This window comes from Anolis sagrei, chromosome 1, assembly GCF_037176765.1.
Source record: "Anolis sagrei isolate rAnoSag1 chromosome 1, rAnoSag1.mat, whole genome shotgun sequence".
Lineage (NCBI taxonomy): Eukaryota > Metazoa > Chordata > Lepidosauria > Squamata > Dactyloidae > Anolis > Anolis sagrei.
Genome location: NC_090021.1, coordinates 247,791,633 through 247,816,607, shown reverse-complemented (window position 1 = coordinate 247,816,607; position 24,975 = coordinate 247,791,633). Strand labels below are relative to the sequence as shown.

The following is a 24,975-nucleotide window of genomic DNA, read 5'->3' as shown; positions in this document are numbered from 1 at the left end:
AAACCCATTGAAAACATTGGCTACATAGAAGACAACCAATGGAGAAACAAATTATCAAAAGTTAGTTTATAGGTTGCAGTGGAGTGTTGGTTTTGGAGATGTTGCCCAACAAGCACACCATTTATATTATAACTTTCTTTGCGGCCACTATTGCGTCTGCAAAGAACAGTCCAGCGGAGCTGTTCCGAATTGTCAGAGGCCTTTTAAATCCCGCCACCTTAGGTGGGAACCCTGACAATTCGGCCTCTTGCTGTGAAGCTTTTGCTCAGTTCTTTGCAGACAAAGTCGCTTTGATCCGTTCCGGTCTGGACACCATATTAAATGCAGTCTCTGAGGATGTAACACGAGCACCTGCTTGTCCTATTTTGATGGATTCATTTCAATTGGTGAAGCCCGAGGATGTGGACAAGATACTTGGAGGAATGAGGCCTACTACGTCCATCCTAGACCCCTGCTCATCCTGGCTTCTAAAGGAGGCCAGAGGGGGATTGGCTGAGTGGGTTGAGGTGGTGGTTAACGCCTCCCTTCGGGAAGGCGAGATTCCAGCGAGCTTAAAACAAGCTATAATAAAACCGCTGTTGAAAAAACCTTCACTGGACCCCATTAAATTCGACAACTTTCGGCCAGTTTCCAATCTCCCCTTTTTGGGCAAAGTCCTGGAACGCGTGGTGGCCTCACAACTCCAGGTATTCTTGGGAGACACGGATTATCTGGATTCGGCACAGTCTGGTTTCAGACCGGGACATGGAACTGAGACAGTCTTGGTCGCCTTAGTGGATGATCTGCGCCGGGAGCTCAACAGGGGGAGTGTGTCCCTGTTGGTGCTGCTGTACCTCTCAGCGGCCTTCGATACCGTCAACCACGGTATCCTCCTGGGGCGCCTTGCGGGGATGGGTCTCGGAGGCACTGTTTTACGGTGGCTCCGGTCATTCCTGGAGGGCCGCTCCCAGAAGGTGTTATTGGGGGACACCTGTTCAACTCCACAACCTTTGTCTTGTGGGGTTCCACAGGGCTCAATGCTGTCCCCCATGCTGTTTAATATCTACATGAAGCCGCTGGGTGAGATCATCCGGAGTTTCGGGGTGCGGTGTCATCTGTACGCAGATGATGTCCAACTCTGTCACTCCTTTCCACCTGCTACTAAGGTGGCTGTCGAGGTCCTGAACTGGTGCCTGGCCGCTGTGACGGTCTGGATGAGGGCAAACAAATTGAAATTGAATCCAGACAAGACAGAGGTACTCCTGGTCAGTCGCAAGGCCGAACAGGGTATAGGGTTACAGCCTGTGCTGGATGGGGTCGCACTCCCCTTGAAGGCGCAGGTTCGCAGCTTGGGTGTGATCCTGGATTCATCGCTGAGCCTGGAGCCCCAGGTCTCGGCGGTGACCAGGGGAGCATTTGCACAGCTTAGGCTGGTGCGCCAGCTGTGCCCGTACCTCGGGAAGTCTGACTTGGCCACGGTAGTCCACGCTCTGGTTACATCCCGCTTAGACTACTGCAACGCTCTCTACGTGGGGTTGCCCTTGAAGACGGCCCGGAAGCTTCAACTGGTCCAGCGTGCGGCAGCCATGTTACTAACAGGAGCGGGACGCAGGGAGCATACAACCCCCTTGTTGTACCAGCTCCATTGGCTGCCGATTTGCTACCGGGCTCAATTCAAGGTGCTGGCGTTGGCCTATAAAGCCCTAAACGGTTCCGGCCCAAGATACCTATTTGACCGCATCTCGGCCTATGAGCCCACGAGGACTTTGAGATTGTCCGGGGAGGCCCTGCTCTCGATCCCGCCTGCCTCACAGGCACGTCTGGCGGGGTCGAGAGATAGGGCCTTCTCGGTGGTGGCGCCTCGGCTGTGGAACACCCTTCCCGTGGACATCAGATTGGCCCCTTCCCTGATGACATTCCACAGGAAATTAAAGACGTGGCTGTTCAAGAAGGCGTTCAAACAAGAAATGCAATAATTGGTAATGACGACAGGAATGGAACAACGGAATATGATACTGGATTGTGGTTTAATGATGAGACGATGCGAATGGCTTTTTGTATTATTGATATTGATATTGTTGATGTTGTTGATGACGATGCTTTTGTTATTGCCGGATTGATTTTAGATTGTGTCTTGTATTTTGCACCCTGTCCTCTCTATGTTGTACACCGCTGTGAGTCGCCCCTGGGCTGAGAACAGCGGTATATAAGCGCAGTAAATAAATAAATAAATAAATAAGTTGAGCTTCCCTTATATGGAATTTTGAAATCTGAAATACTCTAGAATCTGAAACTGTTCAGATGGGAGACTGAGATAGTGATACCCTTGTTTTCTGATGGTTCAGTGTTCATAAACTTTGTTACATACTCCAAATTATTTAAAATTTTGTTTTTAAAACGATCTTCAGGTTACATGTATAGAGTATATAAACATAAATGAATTCCGTGTTTGGACTTGGGTCCCATCTCCAAAATATCTTATTAGGTACGTATATGCAAGTAGAGGCATCCTGAAACCTGGAAAAAAATCTACAACCCAAAACACTTGTGGTACTAAGCATTTTGAATAAGGGATACCCAATTTGTTCTATAGGCATAGTGGAGCTGTGATTTAAGTGAGTTTAAAATACATGTGCTGAGAATATTTCTTGAGTGGAAAGATAGTGTTGCACTTGCCTCCAGCATGTAGACATCTTATAGACAAATAATTGACTGATATGTGAACAGAATTCTGGATTAATGTTTCATAATAGAAATAATTCTATGGTAATTTAAAGCCCCTTAAAATCACTATGTTTGAGATCTATAATTACCTAGCTTGCAGCAATGATCATGTTAAGGTTGCATGTGAAAGCTTCTTTTCTCCAGATAGGCCTTATTAATGCAGACTTTAGGGAAGGTAATAACAGAACAATCACTACAAACAAGTAAGATTATTTTGATCCAGTTTTTCTTCATGAAAATATTAATGGTATTTTGATATGTTTCTATTTCTGATGGTGATTTTAAATAATGAAATAGCCTGGCAGTGCTTGGATTTCAAACTGTATCAGATATGAGTGCACAAACACACCAGTTGGACCAGTTCTAGTAACTTCAGCCGTCAGCTGCCCACCCTTTAATGAAACAGAGTGTGTGAAGGTCAGTGCTTTGCCATTTTTTCCATTCTTTTTCATTTTGAAAATAATATGTTTTTTGCTAATTGGTTTATATTTGCTTCTGCATTATCCAAAAATATAGAGATGAGTAAAATATTTTAAATAAACGAATGCATTAATAAATAAATTTTCTACTCCTGTTTATATTAAAAAATGGGCTCATGAGTGGAGATGGAAAAATATACACTATTGTTTACTGGCCAAAAATTAGTTTCCTAAAACTTGAGAAACCCAATTGAGAAAATGCCATAATATAGACAATTTTTTCCAGTTTTTGCCTAGCATTCATTCATTTCCAAAATATATATTGCTAAATACATACTTCTGAATGAGTCTGACTTTTCTTATTTTTCTTCTTCTCTAGGTTGGAGGATATATTGTACCATTTCTAGAAGGGTGCTGTAAAACATGTAAGTAACACATCAGTATTGTGCACATGTAAAAATAAATTTAAGGCATTGGTTATGTTTTAAATGATCTAACCTATAATAAGCAGTCATACACAATAGTGATCATAATAATGATTGCAAATATAGAAAATTAGTATTAATATTAAGAGTGCAACAATAATAACTGTAATAAAATGTGTGTACTAGATGGACAGAACAAATGCCACTCAGTTTTTTCCAAAATTAGTGGAATTTAAATTCAAATTGATTTGGAATCCCTGTTTAAGAAGTGTCTTTTATGATGGTGAAAGACAGATAATTTGCAAAGGTGACAGAAATGCAGAGCTGAAATGATAATTTTTATTTTAACTGGCTTGGGACATTGATTTCTGAGGCCAAAATGATGTGTGTTGTTTTTGCTGACAGGGACTGAATGTATTGCTACATTTCTGCTGTTAGCAAGCCTTAGGACCCTTCCACACAGCCATATAATCTAGAATATCAAGGCAGAAAATCCCACAATATCCGCTTTGAACTGGGATATCTGAGTCCACAGTGTCATATATTCCAGTTCAGTTTATTCAGTTGTGTGGAAGGAGCCTCAGACTCAGTTGAGAGTGAGGGTCAAGAGCTAGAAAATTCCAGTTCAATTATAAATACTCTTTTACTTATAATGCTATTTTGGCCAATAGATTCATTTAAATGAAATTTATTTTCTGCTTCTCTTGGCAGAAAAAGTTTATTATTTAAAACCTTCACACTTAATCCATTGAAACAAAGATTATAAAAAAATAGAAGTTATGGCAACAATAAGAAATAAAAATGGGGAACACAAAATTGTTTCATGAGCTCAGGCCCGTAGCCAGGATTTCGTTTCGGGGGGGGGGGGATTTCAGGGGGGAGGGTTTGGGGGGGTGAGTTTCGGGGGGGGGGGCTGAGTCTGAGTGAAAGAGGGTCTACCCTAGCAAACCTTTTGTATCATTACCCCAATACCCCCATGCATATGGGATATATTGAGTATGGTGATCAGATCATGATATGAATAAACATAACAGTTTAAATAATGCACCAGTTAGCCTTTTTGCGAACCACCATGAGAATCTCGGGGGGGGGGGGGGCTGAAGCCCCTCAAGCCCCCCCCCCCCCCCCCCGGCTACATGCCTGCATGAGCTACAAGTAATCAGCTATGCAGCTGAAGCCTTATCAAACTGAACAAATCCTTCACAAAAAAGCAGTTTTCAGAAGAGGAGATAGTGTCAGTTCACTTTATGCCAATAAATTATAAAGTTGTAACATTTATCACTGAGGATGTGGGGGTAACCCTCCTTTTCCTCTATTGTCTCATGTGAAGCCCCTAAAAACCATTTCATCTAGATTTAAAGGGATTTAAAAGCTTTGTCCTTGTTGAAACTTAAAACCAGTGTTCCTGTGAATTTCCAAAACCAGATCTGTAGAATAAGATCATCCGGATGGGTTTTGTTGGGCAGGGACAATGGAGAGTTGAAAGGAATTGAAGAATAAAATTCTTTTGCAACCATAAGTAGAAGCAAGATCATATTTTTGCACAAGGATGAGAGACACCAGATAGCATTACCTATCATGCTCATGTATTAATGAGTGCATGTTTAATGAAGAATGATAGTGATGTTTACCACATTGAGCACCATAGAAGAACACATGTTACATGAGCATGAAAATTAAGATGTTTTGTGTCTAAAAGAAAAGTATAATAACAATTTCAAACAAGGACATGGAGATCATGTTAGTCACAATTTCAGAAAATTACTATAGTATTATTCATGTCTAATTGCTTGAACTGAGGTAAAGCACATCCTGAAATCATTTATGTTGAACAACTAAATCTCCACACCTCAGTGTGGCATTCCTTTGTGTCTTAAAATGAAGTCTAGGCTCCTTGTGGTCCATTGTGGGATCTGAGCTATAATTAAAAGGCAAGTTGAAGGATGCCAGATATATGTGTGATGAAGCCGTTTGCATCATTTTGGTCAGGAGGAAAACAGGGGAAGACATGGCATGGTAGCAGGGCCATCTCTTGCTTTCTCTGTTATTTAAAACCATCATGCCTACTGCAGCTTGCGTGATGTGGTAGCAGGTCTAGAATTTGTCTGTTGTTATTTCCAGTGGGTGGTGTTTTATATTGTAGATGATGGTATACCTGCAGCCTGTAGCAAAAATTATGATATTGGAATCTTTTTGCTACATGCACATGAATTATTGAGAATCTATGTCATACCATGGACTAGAAGAATTTCAAGGGCCTGAACCCCTTTTCAAAATTTAGTCTACCATCAGATGTGGAATATAAATTTGGGGACATATATTTATCTTTTACAATGTGTTTAATTTGTAATGTTCTTATTAGGTTTTGGAATATCACTGTTGCTCCCATTCCCTGTTAGTACAGTCATTCCTACATCTAATGTTTACTGTAAGTCAAGTACATTTTCTTGGAAATCATTGGAACAAAGAATCCAGATCCATTGTTGATTTCCAACAATGTACTCCCTCATAGGAGCACAAAACTCTATGATTACAAAACTGGCTGAAAGAAGCTGCCTCATAGTATTAACATCCCACAATTAAGATTTGCCCACATATTTTGTACATTTTGCACGGAATGGGCAGTGTATTGTTGTTAGCCAACAATGTACTGTTGGTAGTTTTCCATAGTATTTAGTTTCTTGCATGATTAGTCTGTCTGCAGGTCCCACTAATTACCATAGTACTGTAGAATATAGAAACTAATTGCTTGTTAAAGATTGCTGTTCTAAAGATTGACATATGTGTCTTCCATAATATGCTTAATGGATATCTAAATATTTTCATTTATTATAAAATATTGCTAAAAATCATGGTATATGAAGAAGCATACTGCAAACTCCAAATAGTGGGGTTATAAAACTAGGTTCATTCTGAGGGGAATCAATTGGATGGCAGCAATAGACCTGACATGAAAGGTGTTCTAATAAGAAAATTATTAAACTGACCAAGTAGCTTGAGGAAATGAGTTTTGCCTACTCACTTTTGTTTTTCTGATTCATTTCATCACTGATTCAGTTCTGCTTTTTGCCTCATGCAAGCAGACATTTTGGGGTAATGTAGTGGCAACCTGGAAGCTGTTTTCAGCTTTGTTACTGGCTGAGCAGCAAAGCAGTTAATCGTGTGTGTGTAGTATATTTCATTTATAAATCACTTCAAACTTGTTTTTGTGGTGAGGCGAAAGCTAGTATATGGATAAAGGTAATAATAATAATAATAATAATAATAATAATAATAATAATAATAGACCCTTCAAAAAAAGAGCAAAAATCACTATTCACACTTTAAACTCCCCAAAACCATGATAATGCCTCACCAGCTCTAGTGGCTTGCAAATTGTTCTATGAAATCAGGGGGTTATTTTAGTTTAATGTTCAGATGACATACATAGAAGCAGATGAGATCAGTTGGATTCCATGAGACCTGTTTCATTTCTAGAAATACTCTTTGCCTTTTGATGGTAAGTCTTAATAAAATTGAAAATCTACATAGATGGTTTGTATTTTAAATGCATGTTAATTTGTTAAAAATTAAAATATTCCCTTCTCATTATTAAGGACCTTTCCTTCGTTTCCAAATACAGCAAGTGACAAAGCACAAACTCTGTCTCAAATATGTGGGAATAGATTAGAGGGGCCTTTATTATGAACCAATAAGGATTTTCTCATCTTCTTAAAAAGAGGTCATGCTTTTGCCTTTTGACTGAACTTGATATGTAATATAGTAGTTTCCTCTAATAGCATTCAATGTGAGTTTAACTGGCTCTAACTGGCTTGAGGGAAATATAAGTGAAGTAAGTAATAAATGGCTAAAAAATAAAAAAAAACTTTTACATTTCTCTGTTTACACCCTTAAGGCCAGCAAAAAAATCCTTTCAATTGCAATTTAAATTTGGTTGTAGGTTACACTCCACTATGATGTTCATCAGTAAATTGCTGTATACACGCATATAAAAATCTAGAAATTTTTGCCAAAAAGTCAACCCAAAAAGTATCTTAATCTTTATATTTTAAAAGGTTTTTTACCTTAACCCTTTAAGAGTAATAGTCACTTCTATAGCTTTTCTGAAGAGGATTCTGATGTCAGAATTGTACAATGCTGTAATTTAGTTACATTTTTCTACATTTCCCTCACACAGCTTTTTGTGTGGGCAAGAGTCTTTGGTCCTGTAGTCCATTCATCCCAATACGGAAACCTTCTGTGGTGATTCCATGTGCTAGTCACTCGTGTGTGCGTCACAGAGATCATGAAGAAGAAGAACAGGCTGCTTATCTGTTTTGGGATTCTTTGAACAGTTGTCTATGGACTCCTACAGCCCTCCCTCATCCTCTCTTTCCACATTGACCTAGAATGGGGCAGACATGGAAAACTGAGAGAGAGAGAGCAAAGGCACTCTGAAAGATGTGCAGTGACCTAATAGGGGTGAGGTTCCTGATAAAATTGTTGAGCTCTAGAATTTCTTCAGAATCCAGTTCTGGTGCTGCCATGTTTCCTGTTTGCTTTAATAGTACACAGCTGGGCAATAGTATAGCACCGAATCATGGCATGTAATCATGGTAGTAGGTCACAAATCTGAAATTGCTTACAGCTAAGATCATTTTTGTATAATTTATGCAGACTATCAATGTTGCTATATACTCACCACATTGACTCTAATGCTCAATATTAGCTTAGTTGAAGGAGATTCTACTGGATAAAGCTAGTGTCAGTGTGACTATTTCAACATCAGGGGTAGGGTATGTTAGGATGTAAAGAGTAGTTTATAAATGAAGTTTATTTTCACTTGGATAACTTGTCTTGGATCTTTAGAGCAAACTCATTCCATGTTTATGTGGTTACTTGGCAGTAAGTGACATGACAACTGCAGCCTTTAGTTATAGTCCAGGAAATAAATACCTTCAATATAATAGTTGAAATGACTAGAGTTTTCAAATAAGTATATTTGGGATTAAATTTCTGTCATTTTGGAAGATTGATTTCGGGCTGTTGTCTTCTAATACATTCATTTTGGTGACAAATTTACTGGAATGCGAGGATCTTCTTTGGCCTATAAAAGTCTATGTAATTTGCAGTTTTTCCCATTGCTTCTAAAGAGTACATGGTACCTTTTGGGGTTTTTAAAAAATTGGGAGAGGTTGGGATAACATTGGGGGTGCTTTTCAAGGAATTTTTAAAAGTGAAAATAACATCAGCTTCTATTACTTAGTTTTTAGATTTTTTAATGTAGTACCTAGTATATGGTTATAAAAGCTTTTTAGCATCTGAAAACTGATGAGTTGAAGTTTTCCAATCAATTCATTCTTGTAGGCAAAGAAGATGGGAAATTTTGTAAAAAGGTGACTGTTAGGATGACAATACGCAAGAATGATTGCCGAAGTAACACACCAGTAAGTAAATGACCAGTAGTGCCCTACTGCTGTTTTCACCAGATTGCTATAAAAGTTTAATATCATTGTTGGTTGAGAATAGTGCATTATTTTTGCAACACCTGTTTACTCATTATTGTTTTAATGCTTACTTCCAGGTAAACATTGTTTCCTGTGATGGGAAATGCCCTTCTGCAAGTATTTATAATTATAATATCAATACATATGCAAGGTTCTGCAAATGCTGCAGGGAACTGGGACTGCATAGGCGAAATGTGCAACTCTACTGCAGCGGGAACTCAACCTGGGTCAGCTATACAGTTCAAGAACCTACAGACTGTTCTTGCCAGTGGTCATGAAGCGATCATAAAAGAAGTCACTATATTTAACATCAGTGAAGGAAAGTAATGTCGCTCTCAGAATTATAACATAAGTCATCAGACACCCTTTGCCAGTGCAGTTGTCTAAAGAACCATTTAATTTGGACTGTATGCCATTGTATTTTGGACTGCTCTATGTTTTCAGCAATGAAACTGAGTTTTTCATTTTCTTTCAAAACTGAATTTTAGACCCAAAACAGACTTAGGGGGATTTGCAATTTTTCCCATTGCTTCTAAAGGGTACATGGTACCTTTTGAGGTTTTTTAAAAATTGGGAGAGGGATAACATTGGGGGTGCTTTTCAAGGCCTGTTAAAAGTTTGCAGCCTTCGACTACTAGGAGTTGCCCACCTTTCCTTTAGAATAATAGCCCTGACTCAACTAGATCTGCAAGCAAAAACGTAATGACTATTAATTCTGGATGGAGATGTGAATTCCCCTCTGAATCAAAATGCTTATCTAACCAATTTAGATAGACTGGCATATATGAGCCCTGTTGTGTTTTTAAGGTTAAATTCATGTGGTATGTGCCAACTACCAAAAGAAAAGGGATTGCCTTTTAGACTTTGAGGCAGGATAATATTGATTTACGTGAAAGTCTATTGCATTCTGTGTCAACTATTTTTTTAAAGAACCACATTTTCAAGTTCTATACTATCTTGACTGTATTGTAGTATTTATGTATCCATTTTGGATACCTCTGAAGGTATAGAGGACAAATGGTATCCAAGACTGCTAAATATGAATAATGCTGATAATGCAATGGGAAACAAATGATACAATTATGGGCATGTTTATCAGGGAAACAGTTTCCATATTGATAACTGTATATACAAACATATTTCCTGATATGAAATACAATTTTTAAAAGTATTTTATGTTAGATTAAATATATGTTCTAGGAAGTTTTAGCAAAATATGCATCTTACTTAAAAAGAATATGACACGCTAAATAAAAACATCAGTTTGTTAAATGAAAAGTACCTTCCCTTTCCTGAACTTTATTGGGAAGATAAACATTTTAATATGTAAAGCATATCATCTTGAAAGTGACACCTCTGCATATATTTTAATAAGAATGGCTCACAGTATATATAAATTGTTGTGTGGGATAGAGGGCAGAAGTTGGTTATTTTCCAACAAGCAATAACTTTCCTTTGCAGCATTTCAAGCTACTTCTGAAACTTTAGATAATTTCAGAAGTATTTCATGATGTGATAAAAGAAATCTGCTACTCAAGGAATGCAGTGTGAAAGGACTATATTAGTCCTGTTTGGGGACTATTGTACATTTAAAACTGTCAGAAGAGATGTGATACATGATTTGTGTAATCGCCAAACGATTCTATTTGATCGAATATATTCTTGACATTAAGGTGTTATTTGATCTGTTTTAAGAAATCTAAATAAAATTATATACAAGAGCTTCTTATTTCTAAGGAATATACATTTTCTTTAAATCAGCCTCCCTGCGAATGTCAAGATTTTAGAAGAAGCAGACTATAGTTTCTTGGACAGAAATAATTTTTCCCCCCAGAACAAAACGTATTTAAGACACTGTGCCAAGTATTTCTGCTTCATTCTTGATGCATAGATGTGCAATTGCTTCCTCAGCTCAAAGAGGCATAGTCATTTTTCTAGACTCCTCAGTTCTTTGGAATCAACCAATGGAATTTCCCCACACATCCACATGCCACAACATGCCTCTGTAGTCTCTAATGCTAATTGTTTATGATCAGATGGCGAGCTGCCCAGCGGTGGAACTCTCTGCCTCAGAGTGTGGTGGAAGCTCCTTCTTTGGAAGCTTTTAAACAGAGGCTGGATAGGGGTACTTTGTGGTTTTCATGCATGGCAGAACGTTGAACTAGATGGCCCCACATGGTCTCTTCCAACTCTACTATTCTATGATCCTATGTGCAAACCAGTAAATGACTGGCAGATTTCAACTATTCTTTGGAGTAAAAACATTAATTTTGTGCAATTAAAACAACAGCAAGAAATATGGCATTGATTATATGGCCAAAAATTGTTTACTACTAATTTTCAGATGTATCACATGTTAGTCACATATTTAACTGTCAGGAAGGTCTATTTTTATACAGTTAGCTTTTTAGACATATTTTATAATGTTAGATGTAACCATACTAATGCGCATCTGTATGCTTCATTTATAATGTATCATTTTTAATATTATATTGTACAACCCTTGATGGGGATTTTGCAATACAGCTATACAAAACTTTTTTTAATCAAGTAAAATGATGTCCTTGTTTTCTTTCCCTTGCAAAAAAACACCTTTGAAGCCATCCTTATGAATTGTTCCTTCCTAAAATTGCAACACTAAATCATTTTATGCTAGATAATAAAAAGTAAAATATTCTTGCTCTACTGTGCCCACCCCCATCTCCCCAAAGGTCCAAACCGTGGTTCCTTAAGACATTCATTTTTAGTCTTTATCAAGTTCGTATATTTTCAAGATATATAGCATTAAGGAAGAGGATCAGGAGAAAACCCACAAATAAAATGCCCATATCTCTCAAGAAAAGATTTGGCCTATGCCATAGAAGGCATACTAAGAGGTAGCGGCCATGCTAGTTCTTAGACTCTTTCCTTGGTACTCTGTTTAACTCTTAGTATTTTTTTATGATTTGCATTTAGAACATAATCTTGAAAGTAACAGTCTTCACAAACTACTAATATGTGCGCATGAGAGGTATTTTTTATGAAATACTTATTATCTTCTTTGCAGTTCATCTGTCAGATTCTCACATCTGACATTATGAAGATGTATGCCTACATCTATTTTCAGAAGACTTCCCTACACACACATATATCAGGAAAATGTTGCAGAGTTTTTCCTTCTTAAAAAAAGCAGCTAATTTTTGTTGTTGTCACCTTGGAAAAGTAGTACAGAAAATAAATGAACGATAACCAAGTTAAGCATTAAACTTTATTATTCAAAATAACATGATATGGAAGACATACCTGGAAGACAAACCTGGTCCAAACCATTCATGGCTAATGTAAGGCTGAATTTTGGTGGTGTAGATTTTTGTCAGAGCCAACCATTGCAGATGGTTAATAGGTTTGTTTGATCTAATATAAATATGTTCTGTGTTGAAAATGATGAATGGTTAAGTGTACATGTAGGGTCAATGTCCCTTTGTGTTTCCATCATTATCTTTCTGTTAGGAGAGAATGAAATACAAATAAATTTAATATTTTACAAATTTGATCTTCCAAAATGCAATTTGTTCCACATTTCATGTTTTAATTACAAAAGAAGCTTAAAGAGCACTCTTGCGCTTGATCTCTCCTTCCTAATCCCACAGCTGTGTTATCTAAGCCCTATTCCCTCTTGGCAGCTGTACTGTTGACTTCTTGCTTCCTAAGCTCCTAAAGAGGACAGGAGACAGACAAGATGTATTTTGAAATGGACATTTTTAAAAATCAGCCTCTAATAGATCTGATCTCCAGTCTGCTATTGTTCAGTTGGATCTGCTTTGAGACACATGCTTCCATGGAGGTACTGAGCCTTAATTGCATGTGCCACATGTTTGTCTAACATCTTCTCTCAACAGTCATGTTAAAATCCATGGTTTTCTTTAAAGAGCAGTAACTTGTTTATTTAAGAAACTAGTCTCCTCTGCAATGTTCTTGCTATTTAATTATCCGTATCAGTTTTTAAAAATATGAACTTGAGTGCAAACATGAATACTAGTTCATGAGAGTGTGGGATAGCAACAATAATATAACACCTGTATTAGAATAAATGTAATCAGGTTTGTAAAATAGCAGATTAGATTTTTTTTAAAGGTAAAGTTTAGCACTGGAGGAAGATGACTTCCTATAGAAGAGACCCAGCTTGGTGTAGTATTTAAATATTTGACTATACCTCTAGAGAACAAAGTTCAAATCCCCACTGAAACATGGAAACCCACCTTTGGCAAGTCACACACTCTCAGTTTCAGAGGAAGGCAAAAGAGAAGCCATTTGAAACAACTATTGCCAATAAGCCCGTGTGGTCGTTTCACGTTCAGGCCACTATAAGTCAGAAGGCAGGCAACAACAGTAAAGGGAATGAATAGACATTTTGCTTTGATGAGACCCCACATGGAGTAATGTGTCAAGTTCTGCAAATCACAGATTAATTAGTATATTGACACATAGTCAGATTCTTCACTAATTTTGTATTCAAACGAAGCAGTGATCAGCTTTAGCTGTTTTCCTCGCATTGCCGTACTCAATTCATGGGGTTGCATCTGTTTCTTAAAATATCAATTTTCCTCCTCCCCTCTCTTCCATGAAGTCTTTTTTATTCTTATTCAGCAGTCATAGTCAAAATGCTAAAGTGTTTTTGCAGTACAACTCTCGTTAAACACCTTCACACCTTCTGACCTTCTAAACTTGAGGTCAGCTGTTACCCAATAGTGCTGTAGAATTGGAAGAGGCATGAATGGAGGGTCATGTTTGTGTTAACATCCCTCTTTCCCTTGCTCTATCTTTGTTGATTTTGTGCTGTGGAAACAATAATAATAATAATCATCATCATCTTTATTTGTTACCCTGCCACCATCTCCCCAATGGGGACTCGGAGCGGCTTACATGGGGCTAAGCCCAAATGACAATTACAATAAAGAAAACCAAAAGCACAAACAATGGCTGTGCTTACCCGGCAGCAGCCATATTTATTGCTTCTGAGACATTTGATACACATAGGCAAGAACAGATATATGTAGTTGGTCCCAAATGTAATGAGAATGGTTTAACTTGCAATTACAGTTTATCCCCTTGAAAATAGACTCCTTGTGATAAAATACAGTGATTCCAGCATTGCTGCTGCTCTTCATAGCAGTAGAGGAAGTCTTCACTTGAGATGTTTCTCAAAGTCCTCATAACAGCTGTCTGGATGTTTTCAACTGTCCCAAAATAATGCCATTTGAGGTAGGTTTTAAGCTTTGAGAAAGAAGATGCATGGAGTCAAGTCAAGGCTGCAAGGTGTGTGGGGGAGCATTTTGAACAGCCTTCACACTATGAGCCCCATTGCTCTCAGTTCTTGAAGTTGAAGGATGTTGCTCTAGACACCTCTGCAGTTTGCCCATGGGAAGACACAAAACTACTATTCACTTTGCTAATGTACCCACTGCTACAAAGGTGTGGACTCAATTGAGGAAAGTCAAACTGTGTGCCTGAGTTCTCCCTCCACCTGCCTCAAGCCCCACATTCCTTTCCTAGCTAGAACTTCTGCACTAAACAAAAAAAAACTCCTCATTACTTTTGGGAGAGACCTTGTATTTCATGCCAGAACATTTGGGTTAGTGCAAACGGAAAGTCTTTGATAATGATAGGAGGTCCCAGGAAATATTTCAAGAGGAAGAAAGCATCATATGGCTCTTCAAAATAAAATCAGTTTGCACAGAAAACAATAGTTGCCTAGATCCAGAGTCAAATAACTTCTGAGTTTGATGGTCCTCTCCATTCCATTTTCTGATTCTTTTTAAAAAAAAGGGAGAATTGGGCTTTTCATAGTATCCAGCAGCAGCACATACCCTTCAAAAATTGTTTTGTCAATTTCACCTCTAACATTGTTCATTCACTAGCTAGAATACTGTTTTGCAACTTTTCGGTGGATCCTTATGTAGACATTATGGCACCCTTATTGTTTCTTTGTTTATTAAACAAAGCTGACATTTTAGCTAAAAAGCACTAAACTGAGAGCCAATGTAGTGTACCAGTTGGGAATTGGACAAAGACTTTAGGAACTCAGGATTCAAATCCCTGCTGAGATGTTGCGTGGCCAAAGGCAATTTGTACTCTCATCTTAAGAGGAAGGCAATGGCAAGCTTCCTCTGAAGAAGTCAGGCCAAAAAACAACAAAACCAAGGAAAGGGTTTGTATATTTTGGAACCGATGGTAAAGAATAATAACAATGAAAGTATTAAACCACTGCAGTATGATAACTAAAGTGTAATACAGCCACTCAACCATTTCAGAGTCTCCTGGGCCATTCTTTTCTCTCAAAAAAGAAGATATTTAGCCTATTTTAGGAGCTTCCCATAATGTTTTATTATTTTAAAAGATCAATTTTCAAAATCAGATATGGACATAATTTTTGCTAGGCTAGGTTATTTATTTGTCGTGTCAGGACAACCAGTCAAATTATATTACATTTCTAACAGAACAAAGCAAACAAACAAACAGACACTTTATGGAGTACAGGCACCGTTGTTTATGATTCTTACCCATTTAAGATTCTAATATAAATTAGACTCGCTCACCTTGCTAGGCTAGGTGAAGCTTTGAGTCAAAGATCTATGACTATAAGGTAAAATGAGTTTTCAGACATTGCTACAAAAGCAAGAGATTTTGGAGCTCCTGTTCTACATGCTATAGCACAATAGTACAATTTCTCTACAATAAAATCCCATTTTATAAAAAGGTGAAAAATAAACCACCTAGGTACAGTAGCCTGTCATTTTTGAGACTACTACTTCCTAAGTGATCCTAGCATGGAATTCATATCATTAAAACATTTGTTTCTCGGCTTTCTTCTCCCTGACAAGAGAGCAAAAAAGGAACAATGACATTTCCCAGTTTTGTCCCGGCTGTGTTCTAACACTTCTAAATCCTCTGTCAACAGTGGCGTGGTGTTGCATTCATTTTTTTTAAAAAAAAATCTCTTTCTAGGATCCATCTGTTATATAAATAAAAATAATGCAGCCCTATATTTTTATGGTACACTAATCCACCTTGGCTATGGTGTAATTATCAAATGATTTCATGCTACCCTGGTGGCAGGCTACATCCAGACTCCTGAACACTTGCAGCCAATCTCTTTTTAAATCCTCTTTGCACAGTTTCATTCATAAATTTGCCATGGCTTTTAAGACAACATATTTTGAAGCTTATATAGTGCTATCAAATAAGTGTATTTATATTTGTACAATGCAGGGACTTTTTCTAAAATGCTGTAGCTCGCATACTTCTTTGTGTTCAATCATCTGGATTTATTAGAAATATCCAGGCAGCATTATACAAGAACAGGCATGTTCTGTAAGGGCATAAAGTGCTGATGAGTTGACATACTTTCTGATCCTGTAAGGATGACTTGAGAGTCAAGCGACTAATGGGAGCTGACCAGCCACATTTTCTTGGCCTGGTTGAACCAATCAACAAGTACCATGTGATTGTTTTTGCACAGATCATTTATATACTGGCATATAATGGATATAAAACAGATTGGTACCTACACAAGCGAGTCTAATTTATATTAGAATCTTAAATGGGTAAGAATCATAAACAACAGTGCCTGCACTCCATAAAGTGGTTTCAGTTTGCCTTTTAGCTACAGCAACACGAGCTTTTCTAAAAAGAAAAAAAAAATGTCCTTTATAGTTAGGGACAATCATTTTTTTGGAAAAGTAACCTTTTTTGTTTGTTGCAGGGCCTTTTGAGTTCTATGGTATAGGGCTCTTTGCCTTCCCAAACTACATTTCCCAGAGTTCTGTGCTTTTCCCAGCAAACTATGCCTTCTCCCCTTTTTTCCGGCCTCTTCTAATGAGGAGAGGTGATTAATTTGCAGAGGAAAGGCAAGGCAGGCACTAAGGCAGCCTTTTTGGCTTGGCTTGGCTTTGCTTCCTTTCACTGAATCTGAAACTGACTTTGAGAGCTTTCCAAGATTTATTAAACTTAAACAAAAGTATGGGGTAAATTTTGATTCTTAAATTTTTGACATGAGCCACACCCACCTGTTGAATCAGTTCAGAAGTACTAATTTTATGAATTTGAAAAAACTTACAAGAACAAATGAAAATTATTCACATACCTACTACTGTATATACAAACAACTGGGTAATTGTTTTTATATGTTATAATTATCTTTACCCTGTAAATAAGGTTTAATTATATCACGAATGTAACTTAATGCATGGTAATTCTACTCCTTCTGTAATGTAATTGCAATATTTAGTATTACTTTTGTTATATTTTATATTACAGCCTTGCTAAACCACAGAGGAAGAATATCACAGGTTTCAGACATAGGAACATGACAATGTGCTTTCAAAACAAGCACATAAAAGTCTGTGTAGCTTATACATGTTGGAAAACACATACATTTGAAAAAATATAATCTCAGTGAGACTGATCCTGAGAAATTCACTAATCTCTAATGAAAACTTTAATTATATTTGTTGTTGGAGTGCACCTTCATTTCCAATTTAAGGTGATCCTAAACTCACGTATTGTGGGAAAGACTTGTTCCTAGGAGGATTGCCATTGTCTTCCCCTGAGGCCAGAAGAGTGTTACTTTCCCAAAGTCACTCAGTGGGTTTCCATAGCAGGTTTTAAATCCCAAGTCTTCCAGAGTCTAATCCAACACACATTGGCTGCCATCTTTAGTTATATTTGTTGTTGTGTACCTTCAAGTTCTTTCTAATGTATGGCAATCCTAGGACAATTCATACATCTTAGTGGTTTTCCATGTCCAGCGGAAGATTCAAATCCTGGTCATAGTCCAACCACTACACCAGGCTGTACTATCCTATTATTCAGAATGATTTTTCCATAGACTGTACATAAATAAAATACATTGAAATAGTTGTCATCTTGGCTATCCATCAAATATATGTCCATTGGAGGTTGGATCGACCACCTTGGGTTCAAACCAAAAATGTTTCTGTGTGCTGGTAGTGGATTTCATGGAGTATTAATGCATATCAATTTTCTAGAAGTCAAGATACATATTTCAGGGCATTCTGGAGCAGTTTTTTTTAGGAGCCATTTAAAAATACAGATAGTTTTTGAGAAAATAGAAAAAATAGATGATTATAAAATTTCTAACTGTATCTGTGTTTGTCTAATTGAGTTGATAAATCATCATTATAAGGTTTGTAATCATCTTCATGCACCAAGTCAAAGTCACCTTCCTACCAATACCTAGATAAATCCAAGGCATTTTTGCAGGAGCTATTTTAATCTATGTGTCATTGAGGACTCATATACTGTTACCCTTTTGCAAATTCCTTCTCCTGTTCTATGAAACTATTAAATTATGATCTAGATAGCTGCAGTGAGCTGAGAACCTAGCCGAGTTACATGTTTACTAAGTTAAGTCTGAGGATCGCTCACTGCTCATCTAGTCTATTTTGGTTAAAGTGTCATTTGAAGTTCAAATTATAGTCTCATAAGATAACCGTTGGTGCAAGATGCAGTTAAAGCAAATACTCCTCTGAAACATTTAAGATGTGTTTTTAATATGAGGACTTAGTGTAAATCCTACCTAGATTATTTTTTCAGCAAGAGGTGGCTGGGAACAGACTGGAAGTGTTGCCAGGTGCATGTCGAGAGCCAAAGCCAGTTCAGAGTGCGTTTGCTTTAAAACATCAATTTACAGGCTTCATCCTTTATCATCAAATGCCAAATCCATCCATAAAGAATCAAGTAGAGATTTAAACACAAATAAACCAGATGGCTGTTATTTTTACACACATATTTTTAAAACACTAAAAATCAGATGGACATTTGCTATGCTACAGCTTGAATTAAAATATCAAATATTGTTTCTTTCCCAAACCTTTTCTTCATTTAGTTCAAGATATTCCAGGCGTTTCTGTGAGTTCTGGAAAGCTGAAAAGCAAAACTGAGGGGAATTCTTCCATTCTGCCATCACTTGGAATTTTTTCCCCAATGCCCTCATGCCCTTCATGACAATAGACTCTCTATCTTCCTTCTCTGCTAACTGTTGTTATGCAAAACAAGTATAGCAAAAACACCCTTCTGATGTATATGTGGAAATAACATGTGAAGAGTAACTGTGCTTGCAAGTCACCTCATTCAAGTATGATGTCCCTATGAGTTTCATAGGGTTCTTTCACACAATGACTACTCAGAATGTGATTTGTCAGTTCCTTCATGCGAAATATAGCCTATAGCACCTCGTGTTTGTTGGCGGTCTCCCATCCAAGTACTAACCAGGGCTAACCCTTCTTGGTGGCTTCCCATTCAAGTACTTACCAGAGGTGACTCTGACTAACTCCCAAGATTATACTGTATCTGCTCCCTTGATGTTTCCTCAAGAAGAGGAGATGGTATTTGCAGGCACATAACCAGGAAGAAAAATGGGGGGGGGGGGGGGAGGGGTTGAAACAATTTTTTAAGCAAATATTTGAAGAGTAGGTCCATAACACAAAATAGTGTAAATTCAAAGACCCATTCTATATTTTATATACACTTAATTAAATCAAAAATTTATTTTAGCTACAAAGTTTCAAGTCTTAAAAAACCCTGGAAATAACTTGGTATTTGAGTGGTTACAAAAGAATACCACAGTGCCTGTTGGAAACACTTGAAAACTGTGTCAACACACTTTAACAGATATCACACTACGTCCATAAACTCCAGTGGACACTCAAGAATGCATGTCCAGTCAGTCTTTCCTGCCTTGTTGTGCTTCTTATGTATGTTTTTAAACATTTAAAAGTTGATAATGACTTTTCATTTCTAGCTGTTGACACTGGCAATGTTGCAGAAATTTGAAGAAGTTCCTTCATAAAAAAAAAACTTTCTATCACAGACAAGATATGCTTCCAGTGCATTTGATGGTTTTTCTGCAGATGTAACCCTTTTCCATTTTCTACACCACAGATCAAACTCTTCCATCAGTATGTCAGTAATAGTATCTTGAAGGCATTCATTGTAAAAGTCTGTGCACTTGTTCAAGTTGGATTTTAAATGGCCACAATTAATAGGGAGGGACACTTGCAGTTCCTGAACGACTTCCCTGTGTGCCTTGTAAACCTTTCTTGAAGCTGACTGCAGAAAAAGTCCAGAAATGGGATGTAAACATTTAGTCTATAATATTCCATTCGTATTCATGAAGTTGCCTGGATGTTGCTTTTAAAGGTCTGCCTTGAACAGATGTGAGGAATCCTAACTTCTTCACCCATCCCATAGACTCCCCACTGATCTTGCTGTGTCAGAGATCTCCTGAAATTCTTTCACAGACTCTATGTGCATCTCCCTGGCCTTTTCTAAGAGATTGTCAACATATTTCAGACTACATAAAATGTCCATATCTACTCTTTGTAATGTTTTGCTAAGCTGAAGAGATGATGACAGAAGCTTTCTTAGGATGTGTATGGTTATTACAAATTCAGCACTCAAAACACTGAAAAGGAAGTATCCAGCTTGGACAGTAGTCTCAGGACTCATCCTACTGGTTCCCCTCCTTTTGTTCCATTTTGCCATCAATCACTGGTGAAACGAGGGGCACCTGTGGCACCTCATGGTGACCCATGTGCCCTCCCTCCTTCCCCCATCACATGGGGGCACTGGGGAAAGGAGCATTGCCACGTTGCCCTTTCCCCCATCAGATAGGGGAAAGCCCAAAAAGTACGGGTAGCTCCAGTGGAGCTACCCAAAACACAATTTCTTTCCATGATGGCAAAGAAGCTAGAATGTAACACTTCTTTACCACTTCACCCACAGATGGGGCAGGACCTCGGCCTGCATCATTTGATGGGGTTATTTTTAATGTAACTGTATTTTAAATTGTTTTTAGTGTATTCATTGTAATGTTTACTTATGTTTTAGTTAACTATGTCATACTGAATTGTTTTGTTTTATTTTTCATCACAATGCTTAATTCTTCATCATAAGCTCACGGTTATTACTGTAGTTTATTGTGTATTATTTTGATACGTTTATACTCACCTGAAGCATTGAATGCTTGCCTTTGTGTGTGTGTAAACCACCCAGAATCCCTTCAGGGAGAGAGGGCGGTCTAGAAATAAAGATATTATTATTATTATTAGTAGTAGTAGTAGTAGTAGTAGTAGTAGTACATCAAGAACTGTCGCCAAAGAGGAGCCCCAGGGGCAAAAAAAAGCAGTATGATGAGGTCCTCATTTTTGTATAGATGACTCTCTTTTAGTACTTGAAGTGTTCTTACCACCACACTGTACAGTTCAACAAAACATAAAACTGCATTGTATCGCTCAACTCGACGGGTTTTACAAAGCAGTAACAGGTTGTTTGCTCTGGACTATGGGAAACATAGTCTTTTATATATATTTTTCGACAGTTCCAGCCTGATGGATGATGCTCTGAAGAAATTGCACACAGATGATATTGTTCCTTGGCAGTTTCTGACAGATAGAATGCTGCAAATTTTATTTTGCTAAGGCTAGATTTCGTGAGTGTGCACTGCAGTGGATGTAGATAGCCATTGGATATTTCTGCAATATAATTTCCTGTGCACCACTAATATGACCACTTATATTAGCAGCTCCATTATAATCCTGTCCACACAAGTGTTGCAAATTCAGCCCATTTTTTCCAGTGTTTTCAAAATAATGCCTTCAGTTTCTCCACCTGTCATTCACTTATGATAGCCTATAAAGTCTCCTCTTATTCCTGTAGCTTCAACAGCAAAAGAGTGCTGACTGGTCTGAGGTTCCAAAGTTCCATCTGCCAAAACAGATAAACATTTTCAAAAAAAATATTTTGACTATTTTGTCAACCCAAATATCTATTAGTTCATTTTGTATTTGAGGACTAGTATATTGGGCATTCATAGCTGCAGTTTTGAGATGGCTTTTCAGGTCAGTGTCTCCTGATCTAGGGCGAGATCTCAACAAGGCCCTGAAATTACCATCATTGTGCAAAGGTTCTTCACAGGTAATTGGTTCTGAATCATTGCTCTCTCAAAGCCAGTTCTTGTTGGCCACAAAGGACGATTATGACCACAATTAACAGAAGTTTCTGTTTTCTTCTCAATTCTTCCTTTATCCTGATGATGAGTTACAACAAAACATTTTCCACTGTGAATTAGCAAGAGGTTGTTCTGATAGTACTCTGGTTATTTTGTGTCCATTGAAGACTTTTCCTGCATCTTTCCATCACACAAATAGTTTAGCAACCAATGCACCAAGCATCTGATGACCACCTTAACCCCCAAGATTTCCTCTAAACACCACACAGTACTTACAGAGTGCACCTTGTACATGAAATCAGTAGGCTAATTAGGGAAATCTGTTGAACCATTTGGGCTGAAAAATTACATGTCTTTTCTTATACATAGGGAATACATAGCCTGGCAATGGAGTCTGTGGATAATTGAGCTTTCACTTGGTCATCAGAAACAGTCTTGTTCAAATAAAGTCCAAGGTCTAACAATGACACAGTTTCTTGCCTTTGCTCCTGTTCCATGATTTCTTTGGCAGGGCTTGGATTAGATGAACCAGTGACAGACACCTTAGTTTCCTCAGTTTTCACCTGCAATCCAGCTGTGTATGTTCTGGGGCCTTCACCAGTTCCAGCTTTGACAATGGTTCTCAACCTGCTGCCTTCGTGGTTTTCAATATTTGGTCTTTTCTTTTTCACCATAAACTCAAAAACTTTGAGTTGTTGCTTTGACAGTCATTTAGGCATCTTCTGGAGTAAGGTGGATGAAAGGCAATACTAACAGCAACTAACAAAGCTTTAAGTCTCAGAACAGCAACTCAAGCTAACAGACAATAGCACAGTAAGACAGCTGTGTTTGAAATGACCCACAACTGCTTTTATGCCTTCCTTTTACATCCCAGAGCAAGAAGACAGATATAAGAGAGAGCTCTGACAGGGGGCAGAGCAATAGAGCAGTCATGTGACTACTTTCAGGTGTTTTTTAAATAATATTTCAAGGAGATAATTACATGGGGTAAAAAATGAAATAACATATCTATAAAAAATGAAACAACAAATCTATAATTGTGTTCGGATTTCATGAAAAAATGTTGATTAGAATCAGAGATACGGCATTTCGAAAGATCTCTTATACATATATTTTCACTTTAAATTGGAATTACTAAAAATCAGGATCTATGACCCATACAGAATATTATATTTTTATAAATTACATAAAAATACCTTTAATCTGGAACCTAGTTATTCAAATACTTGATAGTTATGGAAACAAACACAAATTATCATATCTGGAAACATTGTAAATTGTATTTTAACTTATAATGTTTAACCCGGGAAGTACAATTCTGATGTCAGTTTCAGTGGATTACATTGTCTCCCTGCCATAAATGTTGATTAAACATCCCCAACATCAAAACATGGTTGCTGACATTCAAACATGGTCGCTGCCACTATGTTGGCTATTGCTGCTATTGCAATGCAAATTGGCAGAAAGGTAGATAATAAAAGTGTGAATAGATTATCAAAATTTGTTTGAGATAGTGCTTGCAGTTCTGGAGAAACTCCAGTTTTTGCTTCTCATAGACTTAGAGTGGGGATTTGATTCAGCAGTTAAAACAGTTTCTTTTTTAACCTAAAAAATATTGGGGAGGGGACCCGTTATACTCGCCCCCCTTGGCTATGGGCTTGGGTATTTGTACTTCTTGCCCTGGGACCCCATGTCTATAAGCTATGTCTCTGCATGAAGGCAATGGCAGAACCCAGTTTGGGCAGGACTACCCAACAAATGTTGCTGACTAAGCAGAGGCAGAACACACATTCCAGTCACTGAGCATGCTAGTCAAATCATTTTGGTAGCTAATGCAACATTTCTTCATCTCTGTAGTCATGTTAAATTCAATAGTAATAAATTTCAACAACAATTTGATCTTTCATGATGTCCCAGACTATTTGATTGGGGTGGTTCCTCCACTTCGCCCAGTGGTAGAGTGAATTAAATATACTTGACTGTTCTGGAAGCTGAATGTTGAAGCTCTGTCTGAACCAGAATGATTGTTTTAATGTTTTGATAAATATAATTCTATTTCAGAAAGCAGAATAAAGCACAGTACATAATTCTTTCATTACAAATCTTACAATAATGGTACTGACATGTGCTAAAACCCAGCAAAGAAATGTGTCTTGAGTGCACAGTTGGTTTTGAAAAATTGTTTGGAAATTACTGCTATTAAAGTAACTTCATTCACTTGATATGTTAGAAATTTAGCCGGGGGGGGTGGGGGGCATGGAGAGAAAGTCTTAACAATGGACATGATAATCTTTTGTCCTACAACTTTGCCCTACTCGTGTGTTTTTATGTCCATTACAGTATGTCATTCAATTTGTTTATGTTAGAGAAATTTAAAAAAATCAGCATTTGCCCAGAATCCTTAATTCTTTACCTTGCCACAGATCTATATTTCTCAGATGACAAGCAATGATATTTTCCAAATGGAAGAATCTCTTGGCTAAAATCTTAATGTATTTTACATAACATAGGAGATTTTTAGCACCAGAAAGATTCCATTTTCCTCAGTCAAGTTTCAGGTTCCTAACCTGATTTTCTGGGCTTAATCCTCTTCCTGTTGAAATCAATAACTACATTGTAATATAATGATTCACGTTCAAGGTTCAACCATAGAAAATTCAAGCGACATGCTGATTTTATTGGCATTGTTGAAAGATGATCCCCTGAAATGTGTAAAAGCACAATAAACATTAACTCTTTCAGCGCTGCTCAAATATCCTTTAAGATGTCTACTCCGAAAATCTAAAATATTTTATCTGTAAATGGTAAGTCACACATATAAGTGAATTTGTCAGCTCTCAAAATAAAAACTTTAATGCTTCATATTTCTTTTTAAAGAAAATATGTGAGTTCTGTCGAATATTCCTTTGAAGCATAAATGCAATTACATTTAT

At 37.5% G+C, this 24,975-nt stretch overlaps 1 protein-coding gene across 1 annotated transcript in view; it reads left to right on the top strand.

Annotated features, from left to right (window-relative positions):
• OTOG (otogelin) overlaps positions 1–11,336 on the top strand; it is a 141,236-nt gene extending 129,900 nt beyond the window's left edge. Inside the window, exons 53-56 of the mRNA XM_067466655.1 lie at positions 3,001–3,120; positions 3,502–3,547; positions 8,894–8,973; positions 9,111–11,336. Of these exons, the coding sequence (XP_067322756.1) occupies positions 3,001–3,120; positions 3,502–3,547; positions 8,894–8,973; positions 9,111–9,311 (447 nt within the window). The 3' untranslated portion in view covers positions 9,312–11,336. The remainder of the gene's footprint in view (positions 1–3,000; positions 3,121–3,501; positions 3,548–8,893; positions 8,974–9,110) is intronic.
• The last annotated feature ends 13,639 nt before the right edge of the window (positions 11,337–24,975 follow it).